The following is a 21,157-nucleotide window of genomic DNA, read 5'->3' as shown; positions in this document are numbered from 1 at the left end:
GAGGAGGGGCACACAGTTATAGAGAGTGTGATACAGCCACATAATTTCCTCATTTTTTGTTTTCCTTTTTTTTTTCTGCTGGGTTGTTTCCTTTACTTGGTTGCTCACCCATGTTGTGTTTTTATGATTTTTCATTTTTATTTTTCTTCTGTTTTCTCCTTTAGATGCATATGCACTGTGTCCACGGGGTGTTTGATATATCAACATATCTATATTTATGTGTGTACGTATATGCATGCATCTGTACCACTCACCCTAAATTTGTTACTTGTTTTCCTTTTTTTTTTGTTAACGTTGTTTGTTGCAGCCATACTTTCTTTCCTCCTCTCTTCATACACCTACACACACATACGCATGTTTACACATGTACATTTGTATAAACATACGTATATATATATATATATATATACGCATTCATATATCCTTTGACCTCTCACCACCCCTTTTTACCTCTTCATGACTTACAATCATGCAGCAGCACTCTGCACGGTGAAGCGACTACGTGAACAGGTGTTGTCCCTGTTTTTTTTTTTGTGTGTGCGCTTTTTTTTCTTTTTTATTTTCGTCCCTCCCTTTTATCTTTCTTATTACGAAGCAAATATGTGGAGTATAGGAGAGAGATGATCAATGAAGCGGGAAAGAACAAACGGAAAAAAAGACAGGAAAAGGAAAGCAAGTGTTGTGAAGGAGGGGAAGAGATGCGCCGGGAGATAAGATGCGTACATAATTTTTTTTTCTTGTAATGTGTACATATATATGTATGTACTAGCTTCTTATCTTCTGTTTAATTGTTGTGTAGAAGAGACTAAAGTCCGGTGGCCACGTCAGGCATTTTAACGTCTCTGATTTATATTGGCAGTGGAAAGAGAAGAAGGTCGCTACATGTGTGTGTGTGTGTGTGTGTGTTTGTGTGGGGAGGAGTGTGGAACGGGAAACCGCCACCAATGCTTGAAGAATGGTCAAGGGAAAAGGAATTGATGTTGCAGTGAGGAGATTGTTTTTTTTTAATCTTTCACACAGCTTTCTCAAAAATCAACACACATCAGTTTTGTGCGTCCCTTGTACGTTTCCTCTACATCTCACGAACCACAATTTTTGTACTCTGTTTTACTTTTTTTTTTTTCTCTGTCGCCTTTATGTCACCATATGAGGTGAATAAACTTTAATCGGTATTGGGTCCCCCTGGCGATTTGTCAGTTGTGGCACACTCCAAACTTTCATTGCAAAATCTTTTAAATTCTTTCATTTAAGGAAAAACATTCTTCCTTTCTTCCTTTTTTGTTCCTATCATTAGTTTTAGTGTATTATGCCGTCTTTCTGGGAGGTGTGCCGCATTTATTTGACTCATGCCATTAGTGTGTGTGTCATTTTTCTCCCTTACACATGATTATTGGCGAATGCGCATCGCGGTTACAGTTTAACTGAAAAAATTTAAAAAAAAAGAACAAGGCTCAACTTTTCCTTGCAAGCGGGGGAAAGAATGAGGGCAAGCAGATTTATACAAATTGGGACACACAATTTTTTATATTAATGCCACTTTTTCGTAATGATGCAACTTATGTCTTGCTCCTTCGACATGCTACAGTGCGTACATATGCTAAAGGAGTTTGGGGGAAGACCACTCGCTTTACCCCATTGTTATCTTATTTTTGTAATGGACGCCTTTTTTTTTTTTGCGTTTGTTTTCTTCTTTGGTTAAACCTTTAAAGCACTCTCTCAGGGATGTTTGTGACACGTGTTGAGATGCCAACCATCGTTTTGACGGGCTTGTGAGTTATCATATTTTTCGTGCAGGTACGACGGTCTTATCCCACATTTATTTTTCATTTGTTGTAACCGCTTGGTGATTCGCCTTTTTATTGGGTTGCAGTAAACTTTAATGCATGGCTTAAAGGAGAAACAGAAGGAGTTATCCTTTAGAACGATTTGGTTGAACAATTTCGAGAGGTAAACCCTATTTATGTTATCAAAATTCGGTAGCACTGTCACGAACATTTCTACTTGGTAAGTGGAAGGGGTAGTAATGGCCACCTGAATGAGCATTCTTTACCCAACCTTTATATTATCTTCACATAAGGATTCCTCCGTGCGGACATAGAATTTAGGGTTTGTGGAATTTTTCTCAGATGTGGGATGGGCCGCTACGAAGTCGCCAGAACCTGCGTACAGTTGCGAAGCTTCGCTCGTCTGGTTGTCCCCTCACCCAATCTGCCATACATCCCACAACTACTTCCCCTTCCGAGGGGGAAACCGCATCTGAAATTCTTCAAGGTCAGGCGTCTGCTGGTTATATCGAAGAGCAACAGTTACCTGCCACCAGCTCTCAGTTGGAGATGAGCGGTGACAGCAACGCAGCCAGTGACAACAATGTGGTTATTATGACGAAGCGGCAACGTGACGACTTGTCTCAAGCTAGCCAGGCTGAGGTTCTGTCTCGTTTGCGCACGGAAGATGCTCAAGGGCCCGCAGAAAACAACGGAGCACAATCTGATTTGGCGTTGCATTCCTGCGACATGGAAGAGCGAGTTGATTCTAGTAAACTGAACCTGAACCACGTTACCGTTAATAAGCATTCTCCACCAGCATCGAAATCCGCCGGAATTTCGCAGCAGAACGATGATGGGGGATGCGGGGCTTCGGAGAACGTCGACAACACCACCACTGCAGCGTCGAAACAGAGAGGAAAGCTTTTACTTGACTCGTCTTCGTCTAATTGCACCCCAAAACAACAGGCCCAACAAGCTGTCACACAAGTGCCGGAATGGGAGCTGTCTCACGAACAAGAGCGTATCTTTGATATTGTCGTAAACCACCGCCGCTCCGTATTTCTTACTGGTGGTGCAGGTACGGGCAAGTCCCACCTCCTTCGTGCAATCATTGCTGCACTACCACTTTCCACCACCTTCGTCACCGCAACGACCGGGTTAGCGGCACTTAATTTGGGTGGGACGACACTGCACAGTTTTTCAGGATGTGGCTTCGTTGACCAACATACCAGCACACATCAAATGGTATATAGAAATGTTCTTGGACGAAAGAAAGCTAGGGCTAATTGGAGAAAGTGCCGCGTGCTCGTTGTGGATGAGGTATCTATGTTGGATGCATGGTTCTTTGACATGTTGGAGTACGTCGCACGGCACATTCGAGGGTGTCGAAAGCCCTTTGGTGGTATTCAGTTGGTGCTATCCGGTGATTTTCTGCAGCTTCCACCGGTAAATAAGCACAGCCCTAAACAAGAAACTCGCCTGTGTTTTGAAGCGAAGTCTTGGCCCCGCGTCAACCCGCTGGTGTGCACGTTGTCTCATCAATTCAGGCAGAAGGATAAGGAATTCTTCTCGCTTCTTAACGAAGTTCGTGTTGGCGCCCTAACTGCCCCGTCTCTTGGGCTGTTAAGCTCATTATCGGTCATTACCACTGTATCGTTTGTCGATGAGGAGAAACTGAAGTTGAAACGGGAGGTAGGAGCTGAAGCTGTTGACATTATTACGGACAGTAAGGGTAGAACGCGACGACAACGTCAGGATGGTTTCACCATCTTGCGTGCGCGCCGTTCTGAGGTTGATGCCATAAACACAGAAAAGTTTGGTGAACTCGACACAGAGATTTACAGCTACAAGGGGGCGCACCGTGGCGAGGGTCATTTCCCATCTGACTTGCCTTCCACGGTATCCGTGCGAGCTGGTTGCCGTGTGATGCTTCTAGCTAACCTGGATCTTAGTGCCGGTCTGGCGAATGGTAGTATTGGAACCGTCGAAAGTTTCGTTAGCAGCAAATTACATCAGACCGCAAATCCTTCGACGAAGGATGACCTGCAACATTTGGCTGACCACATGATGCTACCAGTAGTTCGCTTCGATCACAAAGGTAAGCAGGGGCCAGGAGATGGTGGTGGTGCGGCTGCTGGTCGGTTGGTGGTAATTGAACCACATCGATGGACAATGCGTCAAGGCGACTCTGATGTTAGTTGCAGCATTCAGATTCCTCTTCAGTTGGCGTATGCTATTACTATACACAAGTCACAGGGCATGTCTCTTTCGCATGTGAATGTTGACTTCGCCGGTATTTTTGAGGAGGGACAAGCATATGTGGCCCTTTCACGGTGTACTGACGTGGCGAACCTGGTGATTGAAAACTTCGACGCCCAGCGGGTGAATCCCAACATTAAGGCATTAGCATACTACAGGGCACTGGAGTTTGTCGGCACCGAGCATAGGGAGGCAGAAAAAAAACTTATCGACAACGGAAACAAAATGAATCCTTGGGGTCCATACGATGTTGAGGATTTCGAAGCCTCGGATGATGATAACGGAGGTGCCGTCAAGAAAGAGGTCGTGGAAAACCTTACCTATGACGCTGAAAATATTTCTTGCATGGTAGAGCAATTCCGCCAGAGATACATGCCGCAATACATTATGTTTTCAACTCTGCGCCGACGAGTCCTGTCCAACACGGAAGATGCGGCACGCGTAAAGGGTGCGTTGTTAGTAATGGACACGACGTCGCTACTAGCGTTAACTAACATGACGGGTCCCACATCATTGTATCAAACAATATTTACTGAACGCGGGAACATGATGAGAGTTCCGCGAGTGGTGAAGGAAGAACTACTGTTCTTGGCGTCGACGGATGTTAAGGAAGTGAGCAGCGTTACGACGCCAACACTTCATAGTTTCTGCAGCACTTGCTCTAGCACTCCATGTTCGACTGGTTTTAGCTATGATTTTGTTGAAGTAGTGAGCTGTGCTCTTAGCATTATGGAAAATGCAAAATGTGACTTTCTTTTGGATGAACAGCGTGAGGGCGAGGCTAATTCGCTTCCGCCGGTGATCCAAGAATGGAGGTCGCTGTCTCCACTACTAATGCTAAACTCGTCCCCTGATACGGGTGAAAAGGATGCTCCGAGTGTGATCGGATTCGGCGAGCGCTCTCGAGAGCAGCATCACTCCACATTAATGTTTGCTTCTTTCCTTGTAAGCAGGTATAGCGGAAACGGCGCGGTATACGTTTGCACGGAAACCGTTGAGCTCGCGGCGCGGGCATTAGCCATTGGGTTGCGCGTCTGTTCGATCGCGTATTTATGCAATCGCGCCCGAAGGGTGAACTGACTCTATGCATGGCACTCAGGTGGGACTACCTATTGTGTGTTTGCGGGTCCTTTGAAACCAGGTGTTCATAGATATTCAGTGTGCGTATTCATGTCTAGTTGTTGATACGCAAATGATAAGTTTTTTTTCCACTTTTTTCGTTAGCATATTACCTCCGTTCCTTCTTGAATGGTGGCGTGGAGGAGTTATCTATCTACCTACCTACCTATATATATATATATATATATATATACATTACTTCATCTACGGTACGTCATGCTCTTGGTGTACACACTCTAACAGCTATTTTATATTTTCTGGTTAACAATCATTTGTTGAGTGATTATTTTCCCACACCTTTCCCAGCGTTCACACACCTCTTTATTGTGATGACGCTGATGGTAGTGAAAGGTTGTGGTGCATCCCTGGATTTAATAATCTGTGCCATGAGGAGAATGTGGAAGCAATGCGGTTAAGGTGGCCCCGTTTACAAAAATTTCTATCTTCTTCTAACATTACATTTAATTACGTGAGAGCCGTTTCCGAGGTCAAATAATTAAGGGTTTCGACATCAGCGCTTCATGTCCGAAAAGCTGAGAGCAGCTCACCTGCTGGTGAAATTCAGTGGCAGCCGCAATCCGGTTTCGCGTCGTACTGGAGATTCTACTGCAGATGTGACATACGAGGACGCCATCAAGGAACTGCAGAAGTGGTCGCAACGCATTGCCTCTGGAGAGGTGAGTTTTGAAGAGGCGGCTTCACAACGCAGTGACTGTGGAAGTTACGCTTCTGGAGGGGATTTGGGTTTCTTTTCTAGTGGGGAGATGATGAAGCCGTTTGAAGATGCCGTTCGGGCCCTCAAGATTGGCGATATAAGCCCTATTGTTCAAACTGACAGTGGGTTGCACATTATCAAGAGGCTCGCGTGAGGTGATGTCCATTAAAATTATAGCCAGTGCACATTTATTTATTTTTTTTTATTATTTTGCTTGAAATGATATCATTGAACGATAGATAATAGACAAGACTAACCGTCGGGAAGATGGATGTGTAGGGGCAGATTGATTATGTCGGTGGTTGAAGATATTGTTCAGAAGTGAGGGAAGGTGAAGTTCAATTTGTGTATGGTAGCAGAAAAGAGGAACAAAGAAGTAAGAAGTGCCAGGAGACAAACTGATGCTGCCATCAGACATGTAATCACAAAGGTACATCAACAGCATTCTCTGTTAGCCTCACGCTGACGTGGTTATCTGCCGTTATTCTCCTGAATTGTTAATTATTGTGCGGATGTATCTTTATGGAGGGGAGCGTTAGTCAGGCCTTTGTTGTTAATGTCGCTGAAGTTCCCTTTCCCCGATTTTTGGTTTTCTTTTTGGTAAGTTTCTTACTCTAAATGTGCGTGCGTGTTTGCAGGGTTCCAGTTACGACTATGCCTGGTTAACATTATATCTTCTTCCTCTCCTAAATCATCATCCATGCCCTTATCTGCCTCCTGTATTATTATTATTATTATTATTTCCCCCCCTAAAGGATCAGTTCTATTGAAGAAATGAACCCGCGTGTAATAGCACCTGCAACACCACATGGAAGTGGCGCGTAGGAAAAGTGGGTGAGTGATAACAACATCTGATGTTTGGTGCAGAGTAGTGGTTGCAGCGACTATCCTTGTCCGTAATCTTTTCGGAAAATTTGTTGCCAGTGCGTGCGTTCGAGGGTTTTTACGAGGGGGGGGGAAGCAGGAAAGGTGAAAATTGTTTTCCTTTTTTTTTCCTCCTTTTGTGTGTGTGTGGTAAATAGGGTACTGCTGCGTTCGATGTATTGCAAGTGCGTTTTTGCACACACTCTTTTTTAATAAAAGAGTGTGTGGAAAACTAAATCATGAAGATTCGACGAATCACGGAGCTTTGATGCAGATAAACATCGGTTACTGCGTGTGTATGAATCTAAAGGAAAAAACTGTTATGTCTACATAAATGCGTAACGGCTCTTTGTTTGCAGTTACTGTTTGCTAGTATCAGCGTCATACACGTGGCGTGAGCTACCTTTTGAGGAAAAAAAAATGCGAACACTAGTCCACACACTGCACTCACTTGCCCTGCTCCACATTAGCTGTGTAGATAATTAGTTTTTGTGGGCCACTGGATTTCTTTTTTTTTATTTTTATGAATCACTCTCTTCTGTCAATTACACTAAAGGGAGGGGCTTGTTAGTCATAGCTCTCACACATTCGCTGCAGCTTGGGATATGTTCTCTTCGACATTTAGGCGTTTAGCTATCCGTCCCTTGAACAGGGTGACGATGGTCGGGGCTATGCATGACATACAAGTAGGATTTCTTGACCGTTGCAGCGTGTTCCAATTCACACTCACTTGTACTGTTCTTGACTTTCAAAAGGTAGCGGAGCCACAACCAAAGTCTCCAGGAAGTTTGCCATCGTCTACACGCACGGCTCCAAACCCGAATGGAGAGGAGGTTGAGAAGCACATTAATAAGGAACAGTACACCGTCAGATGTCTCGGAAGTGAGGCTTACACAGAGGCACTAAAAAATTACCTTGATGATGGCTGCATAGTTCGTGTAATAGGACGTTTGAAAACCACTGAAGTCGTGGATGCTGGTAAGAAGCAACCGTTTCCGTGCATCATTGTCGAGCAGGGACGGTGGAGTACCGTTTCGCTTGTGCATTCCTTACGGAAGCAACGGAGAGATTGGCAGCTGCAGAACATACTTACATCAGTCGCTACGTTGGAGTGAAGGGTGTAATTCATAAGACGTGTAATGTTTTTAGTCGTGTTGTTGCCATTGTTAACTTCGCCACTTTGTGGCAGCCATTCCTACGTTACGGCAATCTGACGACGTCAGTTGGTTTTATATGTTTGCCTAGTTCGCAGATTTTTACAGCGATCTTTCCGTTTTGTTTTTTTTTAATTCACTGTTAGGTGGTTCCACAGCGACAAAGGAGGTCACAGGTACATTATCTCAGACAGAGGGCAACTGCTGCCGACCACTCACGTGTTGAATTCCTTATTGTTAAATTTGATTAACTTTTAGCGCACGTTTTTTGGTGGATGTCTCTACTAGTGGCGGGTGCAACAGGTGCGATTGGCCGCCGTGTGGTGTTTGAGGCTCTGCGGCGTGAGGAGTTTATTCGCGTCGCGGCCCTCACAAGGAGTTGCCCATCGGAAGATGTTGCGGCACTTTTCGGTTTTTCGCTGGAGGGCATAAATGGTAACAAGACTGAAAAGGAAGCTTCTTCATTATTAACTAGAGAGCAAATAGCCCGTCTGCACACCGTAACGTTCGATTGGGAGGATTTCTGCCGTTTCTGGGAGGAACAACGAGAGAATGCTGACAAAACTCATAGGAAGACGCAGAGCTCCGCGGAGGTGCGTTACCGCGATATATTCAGCGGCCACACGTACGTTGCCATGTGCCTTGGGACCACTCGCCGTGATGCAGGGAGTGCCACCAAATTCAAACGCTGTGATTATGACTATGTTGTTGCCTTTGCAGAGGCAGTAAAAAGATTTAGTGGTTCAACCCTCCTTAACTATGCGCAGGTGAGCGCACAACTGGCTAACAAGAACTCTTGCTTTCTTTATCCACAAACGAAAGGTCGAGCAGATGCTTCAGTAGAGGAACTTCAACTATCGCGGTTGTCCATCTACCGGCCAGGTTTATTAGACAGGGCGGAGAAAACACGAGCAGTTGAGAAGATTGCGAAATGGTTCGTTAGAGGATTGCCGGTGGAGACGTGCGGTAAGGCGATTGTAATAGATTTCCTGCATTGCAGTGATGTGGTTGCTACTGAGGCGGAGACAAGCACCTCTTCTGTGCACTGCGCTGGAAAGAAACAGGAGTTATCACAACGCTCCGGTGTAGTTTGCTATTTCGGAAACAATGAAATTATCAAGGAAGCTTCTGCTCTCTCCACCCCGTAAGCTAGTGTTCGCGTCACTTAGTCGAAGTTGTGCGTTGTTATGGAGGTTATGAAACATCATGTAATTCTTTAGTCGTTCACATTCGTTTGTAGTAACTTTATTACCCCTTATTGTTATTTATTTATATTTGCTGCGACGGGAGTAGCAACTTGGTGGGTGTGTCGGGTAGTCGCTGCGACTTGCCTTTTTATTGACATAGCCAGCATTAACTTACGGCTTAACAGGTTGTTTACTCACAGGTGAATATGGACATATACCTTCTCAAACGCCCTGTGACACCATATTTTATTATTTCTAACCTGCTTTGAAATGCAATAGTGTGTTTCCTTCCCTCGTTTGTTGGGAGATGCTTTGTCATATATATATATATATATATATATATATATATTCTTTTGTAAAGCTCCTTTACATATCTGGTGCTACGACATTGTCCATTTTGGTTTTGTGCCACGTTTTTTTTTATTTAAACAAAAATGTAGTAGCAGCAACAAGGTTCCGCTCTCCATTTGCGCGAAATACAACTGAGAACTGAGAGTGAAGACGATGCGTAGTGCATATCGTTGCTTCCGGATGAATTGACGGTACCTAATTTCTATGTGGCTCATTCGTCCTTTTATTCCACCGCAGCTTGAAATTAAACTTCGGTACTTTTTTTTTTCTTAATACCGTAAAGCTTGCGGAGGATCCTTTTTGCCGTACTCCCTTTCACTAAATTTTGAATGGTAGTGATTCGTGAACGTTTCCTAGCATCCAAACAAATGTGTGCCGTTTGTTTTATCTTTTGGTACCGCAGTTGCTATTGCGATTGAGGTGACTCTCTGGGATAATTTTCTTTTGTGTGTGTAACGGTACTTGTAAAGTGTGAGGGTCAATTTCTTGTGGCATATGTTGTGTCAGAAGATAAAAATTCTTATTATCCACAGTTGTTTGAGTAAATGAAATTTATGGACTCTCCACCGAATCTTTCACTGATGACATTTTAAACGTTCTGTTGCTGAGTGTGAGGATGTTTTTTCTTTTTTTAATCACCTTCACTGCATAGGATTAACCACAGACACTTTTCTACTTTTCGTAATGGCAGTGACGCTGTTGTGTGTTCTGGAAGATACACTCCTCTGCAGAGTGTTGTGACGAGATGTTGTTTTTTTATAATTTTTACGCGGAAGCATTTGCTTTTTTTTTTTTGTTAGAGGTTGTCTCCCCTATGTAGTACTCGAAAGTGCGAGGTAAATGCAGTGACGCGGTGGTTCCAATCAGAATTGATTCTTCATGACTTCATATATGAAAGTAACGGTGTGTTGGTGCTGGAAATTTTGTCGCTGACACCAGTACGCAACTGCCACCTTGAACTTGTCGTAAACTTCCTTCTCTTTTGACGTTATGATTTTTTTTTTAAAAATTCTGTTGCGTTTTATTATTTTGAAAAATTGAAGAGGAAAAAGTGAACAATGTGCGTGTATGGCGGTGCTTTCGCATTGTAATGGTGTAAAGCACATGTCGGTACGTATAATTGTCCCTCTCCATAACACCCTTCTTAGGTTGAAACGGTTGTGGCTACTTAAAGGCAAGTGAATCTGGCGTAAATAATCACAAATGTCCTGTGCATCTACATTACTAATATTATGAAGACACTTGTGCAACCTCGGCAGGGATATACTACCTTTTTGTGTGTGTGTGTGTGTGTGCCTCTGATCACTATGTTTCATTTAATATTTTCGATTGCCCTCACGCTTTATTCTTTAATTTATTCTTCACTTTTAATACGCAAAAAAGTAGGGGGACAACTTAACGCATTTGTATGGCATCTGTTCATATTACTGGGATGGGGTACTATTTATTAAGGGTGCTATTCAATTCAACAATCATCTATTGCAACTGTTACTTGCGTGTGCGTTTAAGTAATCAGTCTCGAGATGAATCTGCTTTCAATTTCTTTTTTTTTAAAAAAAACAATGTATGAAAGCTAGTTGTAGAGATGTCCGGACATCGTGCCTCAATGCAAACGGACATTAGATCCATTTCCACGCTGCAAACACGTGTGTTGAAACCTTCACCTCCAACCGAAGGCCTTCGAGCGCCCAGACCAAAAGATTTGTACAGTTCCACCACAACTTTTTCGGTACCAACGCAACAACATGGAAGCCTGGAAGAGCAACTTCGATATTTACTGCATGCAAAGGACCAAACTGATAGATCTGTTATTGAAAACGACGTGCAACAAGTTCTGGCAGAGCTGCAACGACGCCGGCGGATGCGAAAAGCCGCTGCCCCGCCAAGTCGCGCCTCATCGGCGTTGTCGGCTGCCGCTGCCCCGCGGCCGCACGTGTTGGCGCTGGTGCAGGCCTGTGAAGCCTCCACTGAAGCCGCCGCGGCGTCAATCCTCAAGTCCTTTTGTATGAACAACTGCACTCCCACTGGAAAAGACTCAGGACTCTCTTTAGTAACGGTGCCACTGGCAGAGTTTCTTCTGAAACAGAAGAACGCCCCCGGGGACATAGATGATGCTTTGAAACTTCTTGACAGCGCCATAGCATCACGACACGCCGGGGCGATGCTACAAGTGGGTCTCTGTCTGCGCGATGGTGTAGGTGTCCCAATTGATTTAACTGCAGCTCTCACATGGGTTGAACGTGCTGCGGATTCGGGTTATGCTCCCGCGATGTACGAACTCGGGGTGATGTATGAAGATGGTGTAGAAATAGGTGGTAAATGTCTACCATCAGATTGGGGTGAAGCACTGAGGTTGTACCGTGGTGCTGCAGAGTTGGGACACACGATGGCGCAGTTGAACGTGGGGAAATTACTTTGGCGGGCGGCAGAAGCGGCGGCTTCTAGGGCAGTGGGTGTGTGTGATGATAATACAGTGGCTGAACTGCGAGGAAAGTCGCGTGAATGGTTGGAAGCAGCCGCTGCATCGGGTAGTGAAGAGGCCACACGGCTTCTCCGCTGTAAGTAAAGAGACTTGCGATGCTGCTCACTAGCGGTTGAGGCGATGAGGAGAGAAATTACTTTTTTTTTTTTTTCAGTCGCTCGCCCACCTTCCTTTTACTTTTTCTAATTACCGGTCGCAAGAGCCGGAGGTAAGAGGTCTGTACGCAATTTCCTCTCTGTTTTTCTTTGTTTTAATGTGCAGCGGTTGTCATTTCTTGCAGGATAAAGACGATGATATCCTTTCTTGGTTCGCATTTGTGCACTGAAGCCGAAAGTTGTGGAAGCAGTTCCAACAACCTCGTCTTTGTCCGCAAAATGAGAATGTTTTCGTGTATTTGTTTAGTGCTTTGGAACTGCATCACAAACGAGTTTTGAGGAAGTTAAGCAAGTTTCTCCTTTTCTTTTTCTCCTTACGTGACACACTGACCGTGCAATTTGATTGACTTGTCACTATCGATGTATCACAAAGATAATATATATATATATAATATGCGTGTGTGTTTGTGTTCTTCGTCTTCCTAATTTTTGGTGAGGCCGCTCTACTCATACACACTTCTACTTGTGCCGTTAACTTTTATTACTCCCGACTGAGCACTGCCGTTATCTTCCTACCCTTTCCCGCAATGCTTACCGCTGCCTCTACACATTTTTTTTTCCAAACTGAAGGAGCTATATTTCTTTCTTAGGTCGCGTGAGCTTATCGCATCCAATAAAGAGATCATTAGGAAACAGAAAAGGGGCGAACAGTTTTAACGGTATTTTTTAATAAGAAGTGAGGGGTGTGAAAGGGAGTTGCTTTAAGCGAACCCCACTAAGGAGGTGTTATCCCACTTCTTACCTTGATTCACTGTTTGTTGAAACGGGTGACTTGGGATTGTTTGGATACCATCACAACGGAGGGAAAATAAGCTGGTTTCCAAACCTTTTGATTTGAAAACTGGAGTGTGAATCAGCGGAAATGATAACAAAAAATTCCATAATCAAAGAGATCAAGCTGTTGCGCCACCGGCACTGGTCGGCGTGGCCAATTATCTGGCCATTCGTACCTCTCTATGCCGTGATATTCACGTTGCATCTCAACCCGGAGATTGCGTGGGACCGTACGACATACCTTGTGCACGGGACGTACATCAACTTCTTTCATGCTGTTTGTATACCTATCGTAATATTTTTTCACGGGCTGCTCTCACTATTTACGATATGGTCTGTGCGGTTCCGATCACTTGTTCAGTTCCACTGTGTACCCCCAAAGGAGGTCGATACTGCCACGCATGTTTACGTTTGTACAAAGGAATTCAAGGGTGAGTCAGAGATTGTGCCTTTGGTTCATGCATCGAGTGATCACCCGTGTTGCTTTGTGTTTCAGCAACGCAAATGGAAATTGGATGCGGTAACGGAGCAATTTGTGAAGCCTCGGTTTCCAACAAAGGACAATCTCTCCATGTATTTCGCATGGGAGGGACTTGCTACAACCGCTGACCGCAGTAAGCAACTTGACATGTTTGGGCGAAACGAGACAGAGGTGGTAATACCTGACTTCCAAACACTTTTGGTGGACCACGCGCTGGCACCGTTTTTTGTGTTTCAAATGTTTTGTGTTCTTCTTTGGTGTCTGGATCAGTACTGGTACTATTCCCTCTTCACCGCTGTGATGCTGGTGGCTATGGAATGCACCATTGTCATGCAACGGATCAGAAATATGAAAACATTGCGCAGCATGGCCGAAGTGCCTGTTCGCCAGGTGACGGTACTGCGTGCAGGGAGGGAAGTGAGTGTAAAAACAACAGAGCTTCTACCAATGGATTTGATGGTAGTTGATAATAACGCACCTTGTCCTGCTGATGTTATTTTGGTCCGCGGCACATGCATTGTGAATGAGGCAATGCTTACGGGTGAGTCGACACCGCAGTTGAAAGAGGCAATTGACGCTGCGAATCTTCCACTGGAGATGAAGAAGCATGCGCGTCATCTTCTTTACTCAGGCACACAGCTACTGCTCAGTAACGGTCCGCACGGCCAGAGCGACACAGAACGCGGAAGAGCTTTGGCTGTTGTACTCAAGACGGGATTCGAAACTAAACAGGGAAAGCTTCTGCGCACCATACTTCACAGCCAGGAACGGGCCAGTGAAAACAATGGGGAGGCTTTTGGTTTCATCGGACTGCTTCTTGTCTTTGCGTTGATGGCTTCTGGCTACCTCCTCAAGCGTGGACTCGAAGACCCCAATCGCGATCGGTGGAAGCTTTTTCTTGCGTGCATTCAAATTATCACCGCTGTCGTACCACCTGAGCTTCCTATGGAACTTACACTGGCTGTCAACACTGCCCTACTTGGTCTTGTCAAACAAAACGTATTCTGTACTGAACCATTCCGCATTCCATATGCTGGCAAAGTGGACACATGTTGCTTTGACAAGACTGGGACTCTCACCACAGATGAAATGCTCTTTAGTGGTGTTGACATGGCAGATGGCAAAGGTCTTTTGAATACACTCAAAACAGTTCCACCCAAAGCCGAATTAGTACTAGTCACATGCCACTCTCTACTTCAACTTGAGGGCACGGACACAGTCGCTGGTGATGCTATGGAAAAGGCGTCCCTCGGAGCCCTTGGCTACAGGGTAAACATTGATGACACTGTGGTGTACGACCCACCGGCTCAAAAGGAGGACGTCAAAGGGAAAAGTACCACCGGTAGTAGTAAGAATGAAACCTCTGGCTCAAGCAAGTCCCAAAATCGAAAAAATAACAGCGGTTTCGAAAAACAATACAAAATACTTGTAAGGTTTCCGTTCCTGGCTAACCTGAGGCGTATGCCATGTATTGTAAGTGCTCCGGACGGAAAGTATGTTGTGGCTAAGGGTTCGCCGGAAGCCATTGCTCAACTGTGTGAAAGTATACCTCCGGACTTTCATTCTGTAGCTAATGCACACGCCATTAAGGGCTATCGCGTTATCGCACTTGCGTATCGTCCCCTTAAGGAGGAAGAGCGGTCAAAGGAAGCCATTCACAACATGGACCGAGAGGATTGTGAGAAGAATTTGATATTTGCTGGACTTGCTGTTTTTCAGTGTCCACTCAAGAAAGATGCCAAAGACACTATTGAAATGCTTCAGAGTGGAAGTCACCGTTGTGTTATTATTACGGGCGACAGCGTACAAACGGCTATATCGGTGGGACGGGACGTAACAATACTAAAGTGTCGCCAACAACTTGTTGCCAGCAGTATGAAAAAAAAGGGCAATGGAGAGGACGAAGTCGATGATTGTATTGTATGGACCGATGCGGCTACAGGGAAAGAGGTAAACCTTGATCGTCGCAGCATCCTTGCGAAAACATTTGTACAAACAAGGCGGCACAAAGTTCCTTCGGATGATGAGTGGGATCTCTGCGTAAATGCGGAGTCAATACCGACTACGACTTTGGCTACCCTCATTGCACAATACAGCGAACACATAGCAGTGTGGGCCCGTTGCGCACCCACGCATAAGGAAGATATTGTTACTGATCTTAAGCAAAAGGAACACATGGTGCTTATGGCGGGTGATGGTACAAATGATGTTGGCGCCCTCAAGCAGGCGCATGCGGGCATAGCCGTTCTCAACGCCACGTCGATGGACGCGTCCCAAAACGTTGGAGGCAGCGGAGAGCATAACTCTAACGAGCCACACAATGAACCTGATGTCCCCAAAGATCATAAAATTCCCCCAGGTTTTAAGTTGACGGTCGTTCCTCCGGCTCCATCGGCTGATGCACCGTTCATGGAGCAGGTAAGGCATAAAATGGCCCAAGCCCGTCGCAGGGCGGAAATTGTTCAGATCGCTCGCTGGAACAAACAACTGGAGGAGAGCAAAAAGTCGAGGAAAACGGCAGAGGCAGGAAAGGTTGCTTCCCAACCTGAGATGAATGCTCCCGCTTCTGACTTTCTTATGGAGTCCATTTTTAACGCTGACGATGCGGATATGGGTGGAGCACCGCAAGTTAAGTTGGGTGATGCTTCCATAGCCGCTCCCTTCACGTGTCGCTCCAGGGCGCTGACATCCGTTTGCGATATTGTCCGCCTCGGTCGTAGCACACTCGTAACAACGCTGCAAATGTACAAGATTCTCGCTCTTAACTGTCTCACTTCTGCGTATTCGATGTCCGTGCTGCAAATGGATGGTGTGAAGCACGGTGAAAGTCAAATGATTCTGTCAGGTATTATTCTCACAGTTTGCTTCCTGTGCATGTCGAAAAGTCAACCAATGCCCACACTCTGTCCTCAGAGACCGATCACGAAGGTGTTCCACCCTTACATGATGTGCACCATTTTTATGCAGTTTGGCTTGCACTTATATAGCATGGTGGAAACCGTGCGGTTGGTGGAGGAGGCAGATGCGGAGGGCGTGGCAACGATGAGGCAAGCGGGTGCTGAAGGGGAGTTCAAGCCAACTTTACTGAATTCGGCAATGTTCTTACTCACCACACTTATTGGTGGTGTCACATTTGCTGTTAATTACAGGGGCGAGCCTTTCATGCAGAGTATCAGAAAGAATAGACCAATGTTCTACTCGTTGGTCGTATTGGCTCTTGCTGTCTTTTACTTCGCCTCAGAAATGGATCCTACCTTAAATCAATCGTTCGAGATTGTAGCTTTCCCCTCTAAGGAATTTCGCGAACGCTTTCTTCAAATCCTTCTGATGGATGCTCTCGGCTGCTTTGTTATCGAAGGATTGAGTCTGAAACTTCTGACGGAGTATGATTGAGGTTATTATGGTGCGGTAATTTTTTCTTGGCATTTGTTTGGCAGGTACTCTCACGCAGGGTTGATGCTAGTACCGTAGGGTATCGCAAACACGGCGGGGAGAGAAGAATGCATTGGCAATGTTTGTGTGCATGTGTGTGTTTGTGTGTTGTACCCACGCGCCCAAATGATGAAATACACATCAAAGGAGTAAGTATGGTTGACACATTTGTGTTGGCATTCGCATTATTTGAATGAGAGATTAAAAAAAACAGGAAAGAAGGAAAGAAAAGACGTCCTAACGCACATCGCATCGATGATGAAAGTGGAACCGTGTGCTGTTTGTGTAACGGATTAACTGATTCTCTTAACCCTTAACTACCCTCTCGTTCTCTACTTTACGTTTGATGTGGTACCTGTGTTAAAACAGTCCAACCGTGTGTCAATCAACAGCTACCCGTTTTTTTCCTTGTGTCATCTTTTTTTTTTTTACAAAAAAAAAAATTTGAACTACTGGAGTAGTGCTGGTAAAGGAAGAATTAAAAAGAGAATAGTACCACAGACATGGAGGGGAAGAGTGAAGCCACTGTTCATGCATCTTTTGGTGAACCCGGCTCACCCGCTACGGACGTGCAGAATCAAACGCGGGGTCCCACACCAAACAGGGAAGGTATGTGTTCCGGCCCCTCTGATGATTTACCAAAACCACTCAGTGTACCGGAGTATCTGGAGACTCATGTAATGGCCGTATTGACGGAAGGTTTAGAGGATCTCTGCCGCCTTCGGCCCGCTAATCCAATAGATCACTTGGCACTCTTCCTTCTTCGTCACTCTCAGAGTAACACCGCAACAGAAGTTGATCCTAGAAATGTAACACCGGTGGAGGCACCGAAATCCGATATGTGATAAATTGCCGTGGCTGCTGTGTTGTGCCCAGTCTTACACTTTTCTTCCCTCCTTTTTTTTCATTGATGTGCCTGTACTCTTCGTTGCCTGCAGACAGTTTTTTCTCTCTCCCTCTTCCTTGTTTGATCTGTCAAATCCAATGACGCAAAAAAAAAACCACTTATGCGTTGTTGTTGTTCCACGTCGGCATGAACCAGCGATGAGGAAAACACTCGCCCATCTTTTGAACGTGGTGTGCTGCGCGGTTTGACTTGATCCCCTCACAGTAAAAATGTTGCTTACTATTATTTAATCGGTTGTGAGTACCAGCAATCTTGCTTATGTGTCTGTCTTCGTGTGTTTAACGTTCCCATTGTTTTTGTTGTGTGTAGAAGGAAGGAGGTGAGGTGCGCATACAGATGCAATGCGCGCTGCCAGACTGTCTCTGCGCCCCACGATATCTCTATTGGATTTTGTGAACCGCCACGGCGCTTCAATTCGTTCTGACCGGCTGCTATCGGACAAACAGCGAAGCGTGGCACTCATATCGAACTCGGATGTCATTTATGACAATCTCGCCACTGAGGAGGCACTTCTTCGTGGTGTCGTTCTACGGCGGCAGGAGGCCCTTCTCCTCATGTACGTTAACAAACCTTGTGTGGTTGTCGGGCGCAACCAAAACATATTCTCTGAAGTTGCTCTGCGAGCAGCACATCACGATGGCGTGAGCATTGCGCGCCGCAACTCCGGTGGTGGTGCAGTTTACCATGATTTGGGAAATGTCAGTTTTTCTGTGTTCACTCATCGTGACACTTATGAACCGAAGCGATCTATTCAGCTGTTACGCTGGCACCTTTGCCGAGAATTCGGGATCGGCCCCGAGCGAATAACAACGACGAAGAGACACGATTTATTTCTCGACGAAATGAAGATCACGGGTTCAGCAATGCGCGTTCAGAGGGATATTGCTTGCCATCACTTTACATTATTGGTTTCCTCGTCAGGTAGTCGGTTGGGTAAATACTTGAAGCGCGAGGGGGATTACATATCCTTCACCACGGCGGCTGTGGGATCTGTCTGCTCGCGCACGACAACACTAAAGGAAGCCGGTGTTCTGACCGATTCGGCAAGCGCAGACCCCGTTAATTTCATCTTAAGATCCATGGCGGGATTCTTTGTTGAGCACTCGTGGGATATTTTGGCGCATAAGGCTCCATGGGAGACTAACCCTCTGAACTTTGGCGATAACGTGGACACGGTGGAGTCAAAGCGAACTCGCGAATGCAGGGAAACTGCTGCTGTTTTTACGCTGGACACTACCAAAGCCATAGCGGACGGAACGGTGATGATCGATGGTGAAAACAGACGTCCCTGCGCCGGGGCATCCAAAACAGTGCGCGAGGAATGTGTGCGTCTGCAATCTCTTGGTTGGCTTTTTAACATGCCTAAGTTTGAAACGCGCGTTGCGATCACATTAGCGGACATCCTTGCATCGGAGGAGACCTTCTCTAAACATGCAGCTCTTCCCCCTTCATTAATAGCGTGGTTATTACAGTCGTGCACACGTGTGGACATTATCACACTCATTGAAAATCGCCGTGTGACATCCATAACGGCTTATTGGATAAAACAAGGGGAGCCGGCGCCGGAGCAGCCATGGTTCTCTTGCCTGCTTCGGTACTTAGTTGAGGGCAGGTACGTTGATAACGTATTTGCTGATATGGGGGGGAAATGTTCGGTTTTGGCGGCGGCAATTGATTTGGAGTGCTCACAAATTATTAGTGGTTTGCCCGCTATTATTTCCCAGCTTTCTGCTGGTGGTTCCAGAAATGGTGAGGCTGTGGGCTCTGTAATCTCTTTGGCGGAAGAAAGAGAACGCAGTCACGATGTCATCCAACGTTTTCTACAAGCTGTGTTGGATGTCTGGCGCCGTAAAAACGTCTTCTACCCCATAAGTTATTAAATCATTACTACATTTTATCGTTACCTGGAGATTGTCGAACTGCTGTCCCAGCAGAAAGAGCGAAAAAAAAATAATAAATTTCCTTTGTGGTTTGATATACTTCACGTTCACACTTTTTTACTTGATGTCTTATCTATGTCCCGTAGTTCTCTTTTTCTATTGTGCGGAACTTAGCGGTGCGAGGGAAACTGAAACTACAAGGCTACAGAAGGGAAAAGGCAATTGGTAGAATTAGTAGGGCAAGGAATACAAAAATAGTAAACGACTGGTGAAGAACTCTATTCTTCTAGCAGTGCATGAAGCGTGTTACTTCACATATTTCGCGGTTTTTACCACTTGTGTTGTCGCAGCGTGGCTTGTCGACTTACGCATCACCTCATGTCTCGTCCATGCGTTACTATGGAGCTACAAAATGTCTTTTGGCTTCCACACCAGACACTCCCTCCTTTCAGTGCGGCGAATGCGGTAAGGCTTTTCGTCTTATAAATGCCTTAAATCATCACATTATGACCAAGCACGCAGGGAAGGCAAAGGCTATGATGAACAAGGGGGGTAAGTTGGAGGAAGTAAACCCTGAAGAAATAAAAAACAAACCGCAAGGGGCAATGTCGCAACCAACATCACCGCCACCGTCATCTTCGACGTCCGGTACGGAGGCCGCATCAACCTCACCAACGCATTCAAGCTTTCCCGGAATACCGTTTTCACCCGTGGGTGGCATAGGGCTCGTTGGAACTCCAGTAGGTGCTGCCTCTCATGTCGTTAATACTACTACCACTGCTGCTAATTCTGCTTCTGGAAATGCCCTTTCCGACGAGAACGCGGACAAAAAAACATTTGTCTGTACGATTTGTCAGAAAACATTTCGGTTGGAAGCCGCCCTTCAACACCATTACCAGGCGAAGCACAACATGGAGATGCCGACATCATCTTCAAGTTCTGGCGGCGCCAGTGCTCAACCAGTGCTGCAGGGTGGCGCCACTACAGCAGGTGTTGGAAGTGTGGGTTTTTCCCATACTGAGGAGGAAACTGGCAGATCAGCCATGGGAACACAATATGTTCACAGTCAAGAAACAATACTCCCGCAAGCCCCGCAATATCATCTTGATGTCGCGCCGAACGCACCTGAGGAGGGTGAAGTGGCTGCACATTGGCGTTGTGTCAATCATTGTGTTATGTTGGGCGTGGTGCAAAACATTCAGGAAGGGTTTGTATTTGAAGACAAAGTTCTCCAGTTTACACTCATCACAGACTTCGAGGGACCCTCTCCTGGGGACCCGGATAAGGACTTTCATACAGTTCGTGTGTTTGATAGCGATTATAGTTCGAGGGTGAAAGAGCAACTCCGTGACGGTGAGTGGTTCCTCGTCACTGGCAGACTGCGCATGGTGCCTCAATATGATGGTTCCATGCGAAAGTATTACCACTATCCTGTCATACAAGTACACCCGGGCTGTGGGTCAGTGTTGAAGGTGTGAGAAGCAACATGGTGTTAATCTTTGCAGTTCTTAAGCACTATATGAACCATTAACTTCTAAAAGGAGGCTGTGAAAGATTTGACAAAACCGGTCACTTAACAATGGGGTCAGAAAACTGAGGACAGAACTCTACAGTTTGAAGAGTGTGAACTT

At 45.6% G+C, this 21,157-nt stretch overlaps 9 protein-coding genes across 9 annotated transcripts, besides 10 other annotated features; all 9 read left to right on the top strand.

The window, feature by feature from the left end:
• Positions 1-21,157: part of a sequence feature (sequence corresponds to BAC RPCI93-12O16) that runs on past both edges of the window.
• Positions 333-422: a microsatellite.
• Positions 884-913: a microsatellite.
• On the top strand, positions 2,127-5,105 carry Tb927.8.700 (DNA repair and recombination helicase protein PIF1, putative; the record flags this gene model as incomplete). Its single annotated transcript, XM_841814.1, has 1 exon — positions 2,127-5,105. The coding sequence occupies one exon, from the start codon at positions 2,127-2,129 to the stop codon at positions 5,103-5,105; it is 2,979 nt and encodes a 992-aa protein (XP_846907.1).
• Positions 5,312-5,340: a microsatellite.
• Tb927.8.690 (peptidyl-prolyl cis-trans isomerase/rotamase, putative) lies at positions 5,666-6,013 on the top strand (the record flags this gene model as incomplete). Its single annotated transcript, XM_841813.1, has 1 exon — positions 5,666-6,013. One exon carries the CDS (start codon positions 5,666-5,668, stop codon positions 6,011-6,013), a length of 348 nt encoding a protein of 115 aa, XP_846906.1.
• Positions 6,046-6,071: a sequence feature (AT_rich).
• Positions 6,580-6,601: a microsatellite.
• On the top strand, positions 7,383-7,838 carry Tb927.8.680 (hypothetical protein, conserved; the record flags this gene model as incomplete). The annotated part of the gene is made up of 1 exon (XM_841812.1): positions 7,383-7,838. One exon carries the CDS (start codon positions 7,383-7,385, stop codon positions 7,836-7,838), a length of 456 nt encoding a protein of 151 aa, XP_846905.1.
• On the top strand, positions 8,153-9,025 carry Tb927.8.670 (hypothetical protein, conserved; the record flags this gene model as incomplete). The annotated part of the gene is made up of 1 exon (XM_841811.1): positions 8,153-9,025. One exon carries the CDS (start codon positions 8,153-8,155, stop codon positions 9,023-9,025), a length of 873 nt encoding a protein of 290 aa, XP_846904.1.
• Positions 9,382-9,413: a microsatellite.
• Positions 10,691-10,710: a microsatellite.
• Positions 11,001-11,981, top strand: Tb927.8.660 (hypothetical protein, conserved; the record flags this gene model as incomplete). Its single annotated transcript, XM_841810.1, has 1 exon — positions 11,001-11,981. One exon carries the CDS (start codon positions 11,001-11,003, stop codon positions 11,979-11,981), a length of 981 nt encoding a protein of 326 aa, XP_846903.1.
• Positions 12,426-12,447: a sequence feature (AT_rich).
• Positions 12,915-16,700, top strand: Tb927.8.650 (cation-transporting ATPase, putative; the record flags this gene model as incomplete). Its single annotated transcript, XM_841809.1, has 1 exon — positions 12,915-16,700. One exon carries the CDS (start codon positions 12,915-12,917, stop codon positions 16,698-16,700), a length of 3,786 nt encoding a protein of 1,261 aa, XP_846902.1.
• Positions 17,158-17,185: a sequence feature (AT_rich).
• On the top strand, positions 17,243-17,584 carry Tb927.8.640 (hypothetical protein, conserved; the record flags this gene model as incomplete). The annotated part of the gene is made up of 1 exon (XM_841808.1): positions 17,243-17,584. One exon carries the CDS (start codon positions 17,243-17,245, stop codon positions 17,582-17,584), a length of 342 nt encoding a protein of 113 aa, XP_846901.1.
• On the top strand, positions 17,988-19,526 carry Tb927.8.630 (lipoate-protein ligase, putative; the record flags this gene model as incomplete). Its single annotated transcript, XM_841807.1, has 1 exon — positions 17,988-19,526. One exon carries the CDS (start codon positions 17,988-17,990, stop codon positions 19,524-19,526), a length of 1,539 nt encoding a protein of 512 aa, XP_846900.1.
• On the top strand, positions 19,823-21,004 carry Tb927.8.620 (RNA-editing complex protein MP42; the record flags this gene model as incomplete). Its single annotated transcript, XM_841806.1, has 1 exon — positions 19,823-21,004. One exon carries the CDS (start codon positions 19,823-19,825, stop codon positions 21,002-21,004), a length of 1,182 nt encoding a protein of 393 aa, XP_846899.1.

This window comes from Trypanosoma brucei, chromosome 8 (assembly GCF_000002445.2).
Source record: "Trypanosoma brucei brucei TREU927 chromosome 8, complete sequence".
Taxonomy (NCBI): Eukaryota; Euglenozoa; class Kinetoplastea; order Trypanosomatida; family Trypanosomatidae; genus Trypanosoma; species Trypanosoma brucei.
The sequence above is the reverse complement of the archived record's forward strand: the minus strand, read 5'-3'. Positions and strand labels throughout refer to the sequence as shown.